The sequence below is a fragment of the Canis aureus genome, chromosome 5 (genome assembly GCF_053574225.1).
Source record: "Canis aureus isolate CA01 chromosome 5, VMU_Caureus_v.1.0, whole genome shotgun sequence".
Lineage (NCBI taxonomy): Eukaryota > Metazoa > Chordata > Mammalia > Carnivora > Canidae > Canis > Canis aureus.
Window position 1 is genome coordinate 10,680,065 of NC_135615.1, and position 14,407 is coordinate 10,694,471.

Genomic DNA, 14,407 nt, shown 5'->3' on the forward strand with positions numbered 1-14,407 from the left:
TTATAAACATTATTAAATTTTATTAACAAAAACTTTGTACATTTTCTTTAATACATGTGGAATTTTACATCTAGGTAAAATAACAACACATTCAAAATTTACCATTTATACAAATTGTTACAGAATAATAACCAGTGGGTTAAATACGTAAAATAAACCACACCGATTTTTTTTAATTATCTACAAAAGATTTGACTTTCTTTAAAATTCCCCTGAACATATAAAAATAAATTAATTTTACTTTTCAATTAAATCTACCAATTAGAAATATTACAAATCAAAATATCAATGTTATCTTATGAATTTTTCACAATACAAAACAGATTCACAAAACCTTATTTACAGAAATGAGGTAAGAACTGTGCAATGTTTAACCAAGAGACATATTGCAGAATTAACATGTTCTTCCAGCTAAGTACACAGTGGAGGTCTAATTACAGCTGGGTCTTTTCCACTAATAATTCACACATTTAAGAACAGTTCAATGATTACATCTCCAATTGTTCAATTTATACTCTGTCATACTGTCACACCAGGAGTGTGGCTACCCAAAGTGTAAGGTCTGTAAATACAGATTTCACCTGTTTCAGGAACTGTAGTCATTTTGCTTGTTTGTTTGAAATCACTGTCAGTAAATGGGAAGTTGTTTAAATAAAAAAAAAACAAAAAACAAAAAAAAAACCAAAAAACAAAAAAAACACCTTACCAAATCCACTCATTTTTCTTGTGACTCATTAGTGGATAAATACCCAGGTAATAGTTTTGCCTGAGCTATCTACAGTGGCATAGAAAGTTTTTAATAAAGGCAGAACCATGGGGAAGGCTGCTGGTGCAACACTGACTATCCCTACTACGTACGTACAAGGACTGACGATAGTGCAAGCTCAGCTGTCTAGAGCCATTTCAACACAATGGAGGTACTACTAACAGGCACTTGATTCAGGCCAAACCCTACCAGCAGTTTCCAGAGCGGCCCCTCTTTCTGAAAGAAATCTTTCACTTTGAATTGATCTGGTTCCCCCAGCAGCCTTAGAACTCACTTAAATCAAAATATGAATAGTTACTTTAAAATAGGAGTAGGTCTTAGCACTTTTATAAAAAAAAAAAAAAGAAAAGTATTTAGCAAAGGAAAATTACCTTTAGCAGAAGCAGACATTACCATCCTAACTTGATTACCAAAATTGGCCAAATCCCATTATATAAAAAAAAAAATTTATAACAAAGATTGCCAAATCCCAGTTGATGACCTATTAATTTGCAATACTTAACCAATAAAACTCCAATAGAAGAAATAGGACAGTTCCTTAAAATTTGTCTTAAGATCTGACTCACAGAGCAAGCATACTGTAACCCAAACGAAAAGATTATATTTCATATTCCAACTTGTACAACAAAATCAAAGTTTATAAATGGAACAAGTCTTTAGTTTTGCTGTTTGTCTCTCCAATTTATAACAAAATTAGTTGTGCACCAACTATATTAAATTCCTCTTAGGTTGATAAATTCATTGCATGTAAATTATTTCATTGACAAAAGTTAGTTATTAAATTTTTTTTTCAAAGTTCAAAAAAATCTGGGTTGAGGGATGGGGGATATACGGGAATTCCATTTCAGTGCAACAAAGCAACAAGAAAATTAATCAAAGCCTTACAAGAAAGTCCTTGTGGCAATTAATCCTTTGTTGTGCAGTTCATTTCTTGTCGCATTTCTTCATAGGTGTAGGAGGCTGCAATGGCAGCCAGATGAAGTGCTAGAGCAGCAGGAGAGGCCGTTTCTAGAGGTTTCTCAAGTGTCAACTTTTCTCTTGAGTGACAGGCCCAGTTTTATCACTAAGTCTCTGCAGTTAAACAAAATCGAAGGCATTAGGTAAATAAATGTGTGACCCACACTTGTAATCTTCCCCTAAACTGGCATTATAACAGAGACAAAAGGGGCACATATAGTTATTCAATTGTTTTCTACAAGTTTGCACGACTACTCTTCAGTACAATATAAAGATGTGAGTTTACTAGTAAACATCATCAGCTGCTTTATATTAATTTGAGCAGTTTATGAAGACAGATGTGCCCATCTGGAGGACAGAACTCATGGAGAACAGGTATAGACATCATCCCCCAGATTGATATTTCCACAGAAGCAGTAACATGGTATTGTGGAAAATGAATTTTTAGTGGACTAAGAAAGTCATGGGTTCAGTCCCACATGAGGAAGTTTAACCTCTTTGAGTCTCCTTTTACTAATCTATAAAAAAAACTTTAAAGTCCTTTAAAGACTGAAATTATGTCTACTATTGTTATCTAAAGAAGATGCCTGATATATAGTGGGGTACCTATAAATATTATTTCCCAGCCTTGCTTTTCTCCCATTAGATAGTTAATACTGCTTGATTTTTTATATTTGTTATTGTAGTTTTCCATTTAAAAACATATTGCAAAAAAAACAAAAAACAAAAACAAAAAACATATTGCATACTGTATAACTCAGGAAAAGGTAGTTTGTAAGTATGGCAGACCTTGTCTTATTGTGCTTCACTTTATTCCATTCCCCCCCAAATTGAATGAAGGTTGGTGGCAACCTTGTGTCAAGCAAGTCTACTGGTACTACTTTTCCAACAGCATTTGCTCAATTCGTATCTCCATGTCACATTTTAGTCATTCTTGCAATATTGCAAGAATGACTTTTTCTTATTATTATATTTGTTATGGGGATCTGTGATCAGTGATTAGAACTCACTGAAAGTTCAGATGATGGTTAGCATTTTTTTAGCAATAAAAAGCATTTTTTAATTCAGCTATATACTTTGTTTTTTTAGGCCTAATTCTTTTGCACACTTAGGCTACAGGATGTGTACATGTAATTTCTATATGCACTGGGAAACAAACATTAACTTGACTTGCTTTATTACAGTATTTACTTTATTGCAATAGTGTGGACCTGAACCCACACTATCTCCAAGGTATGCCTGTAATTTGGTTTTAACACAAGAAAACATTTTGAGAGGAAAAAACAATATAAAAAAGTTCCTAAATTAATACAGACTCACTGAAATTTCCCATGTCTTTAAAACACTGCAGAGGGGATGAGGTTTCTGATAGTGACAGTGTTCACAATTAGGAAGTCAAGAGACAGTGTGGCAAACAAAGCCATTGAAGAGTTGATGAAAACCAGTAACCCTGTATTTTGTTTTTGTTTTTTTTTTTTTTATAACCCTGTATTTTGAACCAATACAAACTAAAGTTTCTGAAGACTAACAGCACAATAAAAAGCAAGCTTTCAAAGTAATGGGAAATCGCAAACATTGTGACCTTTCACACTGTGATTTGCCAAGTCTCCCACCTCATTCTTTCCCTTCTTCCTTTTCCTGATGTCCAGTCTCCATTCTATATCCCAATATCCTTCCTCTAACAGGGTTCTGCCCTGAACTCGAATTTAGGGGAAACACTTATACTCCAGTAAAGTAGACCTAATTGAAGGGGAGAATTAACAGAAAGAAACAGCCTTAAAATGTGCACTATTAGATATATAGTACACTGTTCCTGCATCCATTTTTATTGTATCTTAACTGGTACATTAAAAGGCTAAGAGGCAAAAAAAAAAAAAAAAAAAAAAGAAAAAAAAAAAGGCTAAGAGGCTAGCACTTAAATGAAATTAATCATTTAAACTATTATTTACTTCCTTTTTAAAATTAATCCAGCAGAGTAACTGGAGTGCCCTAAAATTTATATATTAACTTTATTATAACTATAATTCAGTTTTACAAAGTACTTTAAAGCAAAATAATGAAAATATACCAAAATTATCTAGACTGGTTCTAATAATTAAATTAATTGAACAAAGTTCCTCACAAAGCACCAACTATTATCTTTTGAATGGACTGTCCTATACTACCTACTATATAACTAAAATACATTTTTACTTCCAATGTGGTGAATTATAAAACATCTCCCAGGGCAGCCCCGGTGGTGCAGCGGTTTAGCGCCGCCTGCAGCCCAGGGCGTGACCCTGGAGACCCTGGATCAGGTCCCACATCGGGCTCCCTGCATGGAGCCTGCTTCTCCCTCTGCCTGTGTCTCTGCCTCTCTCTCTGTGTCTCTATGAATAAATAAATAAAATCTTAAAAAAAAAAAAAAAAAAAAAAATCTCCCAAACCATATGCACAAATTTAAACTAATATACTTAGGGGATATATAAAATTGGCTTGGGTCCTTCATGTTTACAATATCCAGCTGCTGAAACAACTGGTTTTTAAGAAGAAATTAACAGGGGAATAATATTAAAAAATAAAATAAAATAACTTAGTCACAGTCAGGTGATTAATCACTAAGGTGTTAACAAAGTCTTAAAAAAAAATAAGAAAAAGCTAAAGAGACAGTCATCTCTGATAAATCAATAAAATTCTTTTTATTATTTCACTAGATAAAATAAAGCCAAGATACTTACTGTTACTTTCTGACTTGCATTATCGCCATGGATGGTGAGAAATGGGTTGGTGGTAGCTGGGTGCAGTGGTGGCGCCTGAGTACCTGCGAGGAGGTTGTTGATCGGTATCTGTGTTGGCCCAGAGATCTGTAGCTGCTGGAGTTCAGGCTGGTGGTGCTGCTGGTGGTGATGCTGCTGCATTAGCTGATACAGAAGGGCCTGATGCTGTTCCTTAGGGAGAAGCATGGGGGAGATGAGTGCCCAGTCACAGAACTTGGCAGTGAGTAAAGCCTGACTTCTCTATTTTCTCCTTTAGTTTAATATTAGGTATTTAAATATAAATCACACTCACTAAGAAGGAAAAACCAGTATCTTATCTGGAAAAATACATGGCACTACATAATAACCATCACTAGTGAATGGCTTATTTTCAAAACATGGCAAACAACTATAGGACCCTCTATTCAAATTAGGTTTTCATGATAATTAAGGGCAACAGCAACTTAGAAGTCCCAAGTTATCTGGATCTGCCATTAGAATGTGAACCATTCTCATTCCCAGTTCTGGGAACTTAATTAATTAAAAGTAACTTTTAAAGCTCTCATCACACAGGGGCACCTGGGTGGCTCAATGGGTGAGCATGTGCCTTTGGCTCAGGTTGTGATCCCGGGGTCCTGGGATCGAGTCCTACACATTGGGCTCCCTGCAGGGAGCCTGCTTCTCCCTCTGCCTACGTCTTTGCCTCTCTGTGTCTCTCATGAATAAATATAATTTTAAAAATAAAATAAAGTTCTCATTCATGCCAATAAAGAGTGCTTCCTTGGTGTAGTTATGACTGTTCTTTTTTTTTTTTTTTTAAGATTTTATTTACCCATTCATGAGAGACAGAGAGAGAGAAAGAGGCAGAGACACAGGCAGAGGGAGAAGCAGGCTCCATGCAGGGAGCCCAATGTGGGACTCGATCCGGGGTCTCCAGGATCACGCCCCAGGCTGAAGGCGGTGCCAAACCACTGGGCCACTGGGGCTTCCCAGTTATGAGACTATTCTTTGCAGCAAATATGTATTTGATTTCTTGAGTTTACTATGTGTCAGGCACTGTTTTGAGACATATCGGTGAGGGGAAAAATCTCTGCCCCTCTGTGGCTCAGCCTAAAGGGAAGAGAGAGCAATGAACAAAAATGTTAGGAAAGGATTATTGGTAAGGATCAGAGTGAACAGGAGTATGTGGGAGACAATACAGCAGGAGGTGGAAATCTCAGATACATAGGTCAGGATGGTTCTCACTTGGACAAAGAGGCAAGGAGGGAATGGAAGATGGAACAGCCAGTGCTAAAAGGCTATGTGGGAGCACACCCAGCGTGATCAAGGAATAGCAAGGAGACCAGGGGCAGGCTGGAGACAAGGGAAGAATATGGGCCTCATGATGGGAAGCCATGAATACTTTGGCTTTTACTCAAAGTAATGTGGGAGACCAGAAGAAGGTTTTAAGCCAGGAGCGACACAATCTGACTTGGGACTTCTTGCTGGATTCAATGAGAGGCATCACACAAGAATGAAGGATGACTGAGGTTTTCGGCTCGAGCAACTAACAAGTAGGTGTTGCCTGTGGCTGAGGTAGGCAAAACTGTGTGTGGAACAGGTTTGTGATAGATGAGCAGTTCAGTTTTGGATATATAACGTTATGCTGGAAATATCTATAAAAATATCCCAAGTGGAGATGTCAAGTAAGCAGGTGGATGCAGAAGTCCGAAATTCCAGAAAGGCGACTGGCCTGAAGATGCAACATGTGCACGTATTTAAGCTGGACTGGAGAATGGTATTTGAAACTCTAGGACTGGAGATCCCTAAAATTCTATGATACTCTAAAAGTGAGAGGCTGAGGTAAAGAGCAAAGGAGGCTAGAGAGGAATGAATGGTTAGGCAGGAAGAACACGGAGGCTAAGGGAAGAAAGTGTTTCAAGGAGGGAGTGATCAACTCTGTCAAATGCTGCTGCCAGATCAAGTAAAAAGGAGAACAACTGTCCACTGGACTTAGCAGTATGAAGGCCACCTGGGAGAAGACAGTGCAGGAAAAGAGGGCAGCAGTTGGTGGGGCAGGGAGGACTATCAAGCAGGAGTTTTTCTTAAGTTGGGAGACGTAGGTATGGCTTAGAAGAAAATGCAATGCTTGTAAAAATGAACAAACTTCACCCTACAACCTTGGCTGACAAAAAGGTAGAATTTTAAGCCACTTCAATTCTTGCAGTCTCTGAGCAACAATGTGTTTGCTACAACCTTTTTAATGAACCATGTTCTAGAAAGGAGTCATTTGTATGTACTATTACTAATAATAATCTTGATTAAGAGGAAGAACGCCACATAAAATGAACTTTAGTACTTCACATTAAGATGAGAAAGAGATAAGAAAACAAGATCACATTTTAGTGTAAGCATTAGAATTTATATATAATCTATCTTTATACCAGTATAAGAACAGTATAAGAACAGTAACAGTGAGAACAATGATCCACAATCAAAACAAGTATTTTCAGGATATTTTTAACTAAAGTAAAAAAAAAAAAAAAAAAAGGTAGATATATTTTATTTATTTATAAAGTTTTTTTTTTTAAGATTTTATTTTTAAGTAATCTCTACACCGAACATGGGATTCCACCTCACAACTCCAAGATTGGGAGTCAAGCACTACACAGAATGAGCCTGTCAAGAGCCCCGGGGAGATACTGAGAAAGAAATTATGAACAAAGGCTGAAACTCCGAGCTAATTAAATGGTGCATTATCCAAGCAGTCTAACTCAATGAGGTACACCAGGGAAATGGAGCTGGAGAAAGTTGCACAACCACAGCAACCCATCTGGCTTTAAGTTTATGATTACGCAGGGCCAGCCAGTGTCCCAGGGGACACTGGCTGGCCCTGCATGTAAGCCACACACAACCAATCATCTTTTTTTTTTTTTTTAAGATTTTTATTTATTTATTCATGAGAGACACAGAGAGGCAGAGACACAAGGCAGAGGGAGAAGCAGGCTCCATGCAGGGAGCCCGAAGTGGGACTCGATCCCAGGAATCCAGAATCATGCCCTGGGCCGAAGGCAGGCGCTAAACCCCTAAGCCAACTGGGCTGCCCTTTTATTTTTATCTTTTTAAGATTTTATTATTTACGAGAGACACAGAGAGAGAGAGGCAGAGACACAGGCAGAGAGAGAAGCAGGCTCCCATCAGTGAGCACGATGCAGGACTCGATCCCAGAACCCCAGGATCATAACCCTAGCCAAAGGCAGATGCTCAACCACCGAGCCACCCAGGTGTCCCTAATCTTTTTTTTTTTTTTCAGGTGTCCCTAATCTTAATCAATTCTTTCTCTCTTCTCCAAGATATCTATTCTACATTTTCTTCTCTCTCCTCTAACCGCCAATATCCTTATCTCCCTCAGCCAATGTCTTTATTTCTAATTTTAAAAATTAAAAACAGGGCAGCCTGGGTGGCTCAGCGGTTCGGTGCCACCTGCAGCCCAGGGCGTGATCCTGGAGACCCGGGATTGAGTCCCACATCGGGCTCCCTGCATGGAGCCTGCTTCTCTCTCTGTGTCTCTGCCTGTGTCTCTGCCTCTCTCTCGGTCTTTCATGAATAAATAAATAAAATCTTAAAAAAAATTAAAAACATTAAAAGTGGGTTTCTTCCACCTTCTGTCATAAAAACCTTCTGACAGCTGCTCTTCCTGGCCCTCTTCGTTGGAATGCTGCCTTGCCCTCCCCTCCCCTCCCCGCTGAAGAACTTTGCTGTTTTCCTTCCTCTCTTCTGCACCATAAATGTTCCCACCAACATATATGTATGCTGTCATATTCAAAATGAATAAAAACTTCGCTCTTAGACCATGTCTTTCTTTCATTAGCTGCTTATTTCTCTGCTCTTTTTACAGTGAAGTATCTGGAGCTGCCAATATTCAACATGCACTTTCTCTCCTGCCATTTTCTTCTGAACCATTCATGGAGGTTTTTACTTCTCACCAAAACTACAACTGTCAAAACCTCCAGAGGCCCAAATCCAATGGCCAACCCTTATTTGTCCTCCCAGAAGCATGTTACACAGCTGAGTTCCTCTTTCGCTGAAACATTCTCTTCATATGGACCCAAGGACACTACTCTCTCAGTCTTCCTCTTAACTCACTGGCTACTTTTTTCCCATATTCTTTACTAGATTATTTTCCTCTTCCAGACATCAGTCTTCATTCCCTACTGATCTCATAAAATTTTATAAATCTAAGTATTACATATGCAGCAATGACCCCAAATTTTTATTTCCAACTACATCCTTTCCTTGGACTTGTCTCATACAATGATCAGGGCCACATGTCATCTGAACATCTATACACACATCTCACACACAGTATGTCTGTGACAGAACTTTTTTTTTTTTTTAAGATTTTATTTATTCATGAAAGAGAGAGAGAGAGAGGCAGAGACACAGGCAGAAGGAGAAGCAGGCTCCATGTAGGGAGCCCGACACGGGACTCAATCCCAGGGCTCCAGGATCACACCCTGGCTGAAGGCGGGGTTAAACCACTGAGCCACCCCCCGGGTTACCCCAGAACTGCTTTTCTAATCTCAGTAAAACTCAACATCCAATTGTTTAGGGTTCTTCTTCTTTCTTTTTTTTTTTTTTAACAGATTTTATTTATTTATTCATGAGAGAGAGAGGGAGGGAGAGAGAGGCAGAGACACAGGCAGAGGGAGAAGCAGGCTCCCTGTGGGAAGCCCAATGTGGGACTTGATCCCAGGACCCCAGGATCACAACCTGGGCCAAAGGCAGATGCTCAACCGCTGAGCCACCCAGGTGTCCCTGAATGTCTGAAAAACAAGTCTTGTTGGTTCCATTTTCAAAATACACAATCCCAGACAGTTTCCCCCCACATTTATCATGCTATTTAAGACACCACATCTTCTACCTGGACTATTCCAAGAACCTCCCTGTTTCTCCTTTTGCTACCATCTCCCCTCCCAACACATACAATTTCCCATACAACAGCCAAGCCAATCTTTAAAAAATGTGAATTGTCATCATGTCACTATTCTGTTCAAATCTTCCAATTAATTCTTTAAAATAATCCTGAAAGCAAACGTGAGGATATATGAAACAAGATTTTTACAATTAAGAAAATTATTAAAACTGGCATACTAGGGACACCTGGGTGGTTTAGTGGTTAAATGCCTCCCTTTGCCCAGGGCATGATCCTGGAGTCCCAAGATCAAGTCCCACAACAGGCTTCCTGCGTGGAGCCTGCTTCTCCCCCTGCCTATGTCTCTGCCTCTCTGTGTCTCTCATGAATAAATAAAATCTTTAAAAACAAACAAAAAAACTAGTATACTATACACTATTTTGATACATTTTAAAATTTCCACAATAGAAGTGTTTTAAAAAAATCACTAATGGCATCATACTTAAAATCTACTTTCATCATACTTAAAATCTAAATTTCCTGCCACAGACAAACAAGGCCCACCTGTGACTTTCTCTCCTCTGCATCACCCTCTCTCTTATTCTATAGTCATGTCGACCTTCTTTCTAGTATTCACAACACACACACAGGCGGTCTTTGCCAATCTGCTCTTCCATTCCCCCATGTCAAAAATTTGTGTTCCTTCTTTTATTCAAGTCGGTGTTCAAAAGTCACCTATTCAAAGAGGCAAGACTCTCTTCTCCAAAAAGGCCTCCATCCCACTGTTCCTCTATTCCCTTATCCTCCTGTTATTTTTCTTCTCAGTACCAGACATTTGTTTACTGTCCACCTCCACTGTCAGAATGAAACACCATGAAAATACAAAGTCTTATATGTCACCACATTACCAGAGTCTGCAAGAGTACCACAGTATGTGTTCTAATATTTGTGAATATTGTAGGTGTTGTGGACTATGCCAAATGGCAAGACAAACTATTTTTGGGTTATGCTATTTCACAAAGTGGGTAAGTCTATACCCATGCTGAATGTCTATCACGGCTTAGATCACTTGCTCCTAATAAAAATCAAATATTATCAAAAGGAAGAACTTACTGGTGTGAGCTGTTGAGAATTTAACAACTGCTGAAATTGCTGTTGGTGAAGAAATATTTGTCTTTGCTGGTCAGAAAGTAATCCTAGTCCTGAGGCACTGAAAAACGATTAAAATTCTTACTTTCTACTATATATCTTTACTGTTTTTTAAAATGTAAAATGAAAGACAACTTTTCAATTTAGTGTTTCATGAGTTAACCAAACTTTAAATATAATACTGATAACAATCACATACAAGTTTCTTATTTCTCTTTGTGTATACAGGTAATTAAGAATTCACATTGTCAAGAAATGTTTTGCTTTCCTTTTTATTATAAACTAAGAAGGCACTAAGTATTTTATGGAATAGAAATTTAAATGTGTTTATAATGTGCATGTATGTATATTTTTAATTATTCAAGGATAATTTAACCCACACTAAGTGACACATATGTAAACTAAGGAAAAATCCAACGGCTAATTGACTTGACCTAACCTTTTTTAATGGTCCCAATGGTCAGTAAAATTGAGCACCAAAGAAAAGGGAGCCAGAAAAATGGTTGACTACTGTCCGCTTCAAATCCATTTAAAATGATTTATTCCTCAAATGTATGTTCAGTAACAACATGGCTTTAGTCCCCTTATTTTGAACAAACAGTCACATGAAACTCCCATGTAACAAAGTTTCACTCACTGAAAATTCAAGATAAATTATTTGGTATTCATCCTATATCAAAATCTTTAATGATAAAACTAGCAAAATTGCATAGCTGAATTTAAGATATCAATATTCAATCATATGTAATCTTCATTACAATATGGTTTTTCTTCAGAATTTATGATACATGAAGACAATATACAAGGGGAGATCAAGACAAATTTTTAGCACAGGATATATTTAATGCCTATTACTAAGAGTGATTTAATTTTGTTTTAATTCCAATTACTTAAAATTTCAAAAATAAATGGCTCTCAGAATAATAGACTTAAAGTCTAGAAGTTTGCTAGATTTTAATTTTTTATACATTACATCTACAAGAAGCACATTAAAAATCCCAATCTGAAAGCATGGACAACTCTGGTACTATGTTGCACTAAAAAACCCCAAATATATTAAGTTAGTTCCTTACCTGTTAGCCAGTGTAGCTGGCATTGGATGTGTTGCATTAGGTGGTACAGTTGTGTGGGTGAGGGGGGTAGGGTTCTGGGATATTGTGACAGGGGTCTGAATAACCCCATTTAAAGCTCCTACAATGCCATTAATTGCCAGTTGGTTACCTGGCAAAGCTCCAATTATTCCACCCACTCCAGGCACTGCAGGAATGGTGGATGTTACAGTCTGCATTCCACTAGCCAGTGCCCCTACTGTCACACCATTGACCTGCTGAACTCCACTAACGCCCGAGCCCTGCTGAGCTGGACTCTGCCCAGCAGGAGGTGGAGTAGAAAGAGCAGAAGAGCTGCTGGTGCTTTGTCCACTGGAGGTTAAGTCCTAATGTAAAAAAGAATAGAAACTTAAGTTAGAAAAAACAGAGCAAAGCTGTTTAAAATCATTTTAAACTATTTAATGTGATATACTATTGTTCATAAGAAAAACACAGAAATGAAACTAACCACACCAAAATTACCTGATTTAACACAGGAAGAGAATTATCAGGTAAAAAACTGTTTCCTAGATGAGGGCTCTTACTGCTGTTCAAGGAATCAGTAGCAGGAGCTAGAAAAAATAAAAAGACAAAAAGAAACCTATTTACCCTGTTAAATTATATTATGTGTAAGGTTAAAGGCTTATCTAAAAGCTTATCCTGAATCAACTCACATTGAAAACACTTAAATATTAAGTCGTGCTATGCCTAATACCAGTTTAAAGGGAAAAAAATCTATAACTCTATTGAATACTATGGCTTTAAATCAATAAAGAGATCATTACGCATTTAAATAACTATTACAGTTAAATTATGTACTAAAGAAGTTAAAGCAAATTCAAGTTGATCATTTAACAGATTCTTCATGTTCTTTGAAAATAACCTAACAGGAGCACCTAGGCAGCTCAGTGGTTGGGCGTCTGCCTTTGGCTCAGGGCGTGATTCCGGACTCCTGGGATCAAGTCCCGCATCGGGCTCCTTGCATGGATCCTGCTTCTCCTCCCTCGGCCTGTGTCTCTGACTCTCTTACTCTGTGTCCCTCATGAATAAATAAATAAAATCTTAAAAAAAGAAAGAAAAGAAAAGAAAAGAAAAGAAAAGAAAAGAAAAGAAAAGAAAAGAAAAGAAAAGAAAAGAAAAGAAAAGAAAAGAAAAGAAAAGAAAAGAAAAGAAAAGAAAAGGAAAGGAAAGGAAAAGAAAAGAAAGGAAAAGAAAGGAAAGAAAAGAAAGAAAGAAAGAAAATAACCTATCATTCCTTTTCTACATCTTCGTGTAACTGGGAATCAGTTATTATTCACTTATGAAAAAGATATTGCAAGTCTATCCTACTTTCTCCTTAGATACACAATAAATATTTTCAAACTTACCATTCTGTGCTGAAAATGTATGGATTTGATGAGATGGACTAGGATTTGTTGTTATTGTTGGAAAAGGCACTGAGAGCTGTGCATTCAATAACTGAAGACGTTCCTTTTTGGCTGTCAAGTTTTTAATCTGTTCTTCCAATCTTCGATTTTCAACTTGAAGTTGGTGTAATGACTTCAGCATTCCTAAAACTAGCAAACATTTGGTTGGTTTTAATAAAGACAAGTTCCTACAAAGAACTAAGTATTTTATAGACTTAAGTGTCAATAACTTTAAAATTTAAAATAGGAAAGCAGAAATTCTGTAAAATATTTTTAAATTACTATGTTTTATTTCTAATTTTGTATGTAGACATATATTATGTGTGTATATATGCATAAAGGGATACTGGTCCTACATATACCTTCTGGAAACTTTGTTGCCACATATCACCCACCTGGTCCAGGTGTCATTTCATTTTCACCAAAATAAAAACCTAATTAAAAATTCAAAGTACCTGCCATAATTTTTCACTAAAATAATAATTAAAATTTAAAAGAATCACACCAATATCCTTCACCACAATAAAGAGTACAAGGTTTTGTGTGCTGCTCAGTAAAGCGAGCATACCAACAGACCAGGAGTGAGAAGCTCCAAGCCCAGCTGCTCGGGATGCTGATCCACATATCCCCCAGCAGGGAGCAGTGTATGCGCACCACAGTCCCCACTCCCAGCTCCCAGAGAAAAAGTGGATCATCATCTGTAAACAGGCTGTTTCTGTCCTGCCTCATCACCTCAAATACAGTTTCAATTCCTTCCACAATTCGGACCTCTGAACTGACAACACTGAGTAGTTATGCCAGGGTGATGGACACCTTGAAAGTTCTACGTACTTATTAAAAAGTTGTATTTGTTTAACGTGCCCTCAGGGCCTTCAAAAGACACAAGTGTAGTGGTACAGACATATATGGTCATTTCCTAAGGATTTAACTTTTATCCCTCCTCTTCAAGATCCTACAAAGAAACCCTCAGTGTACCCAAATGAGATGCAATAAGACTAAGCTAAACCTGTCCTCCAGCTATCATATTTAAAGGATTATCCTGGCATGAACTTCCTCACAATTAGGAGTTTTTGTCAAGGCACCATTCATTTAAATAAAAAAAAAAAATTATGGCACTTGTCTAACAACAAGCAAAATGTTTTGTTTTGATAAAGCAGCAAAAGCCTAGATCCTAAAATGATAAAAACCACCTATTTTTCCCCAAAAAATATATATCCTTATTATGAGGCCACTTCTCCAGCTACTACTTATAAGAACTTTTGCTTTTTTTGGCATTTTTCACCCATTGTCTTTCCTAATACTTTAACATTGAAAAATACTAAATATGTATATAAAATACCTATGTTACATAACCATATGCAATTTATATACAAGTTATATATAATTTAGTAATCCTTATTCTTTCTCATCCA

At 37.3% G+C, this 14,407-nt stretch overlaps 1 protein-coding gene across 19 annotated transcripts in view; it reads right to left on the reverse strand.

Annotated features, from left to right (window-relative positions):
• MLLT10 (MLLT10 histone lysine methyltransferase DOT1L cofactor) overlaps nt 1-14,407 on the reverse strand; it is a 248,150-nt gene continuing 233,743 nt past the window's right edge. For 18 of the 19 annotated variants that reach the window (XM_077896853.1, XM_077896851.1, XM_077896852.1 and 15 more), the window contains 6 exons: nt 12,957-13,145; nt 12,073-12,161; nt 11,575-11,936; nt 10,466-10,562; nt 4,441-4,650; nt 1-1,837 (listed from right to left, as the gene is read on the reverse strand). In XM_077896853.1, coding sequence (XP_077752979.1) covers nt 1,793-1,837; nt 4,441-4,650; nt 10,466-10,562; nt 11,575-11,936; nt 12,073-12,161; nt 12,957-13,145 — 992 coding nt within the window. In that variant the 3' untranslated portion in view covers nt 1-1,792. Of the gene's footprint in view, nt 1,838-3,336; nt 3,464-4,440; nt 4,651-10,465; nt 10,563-11,574; nt 11,937-12,072; nt 12,162-12,956; nt 13,146-14,407 lie in introns of all 19 variants that reach the window. The other variant, XR_013379311.1, reaches the window with a different exon arrangement.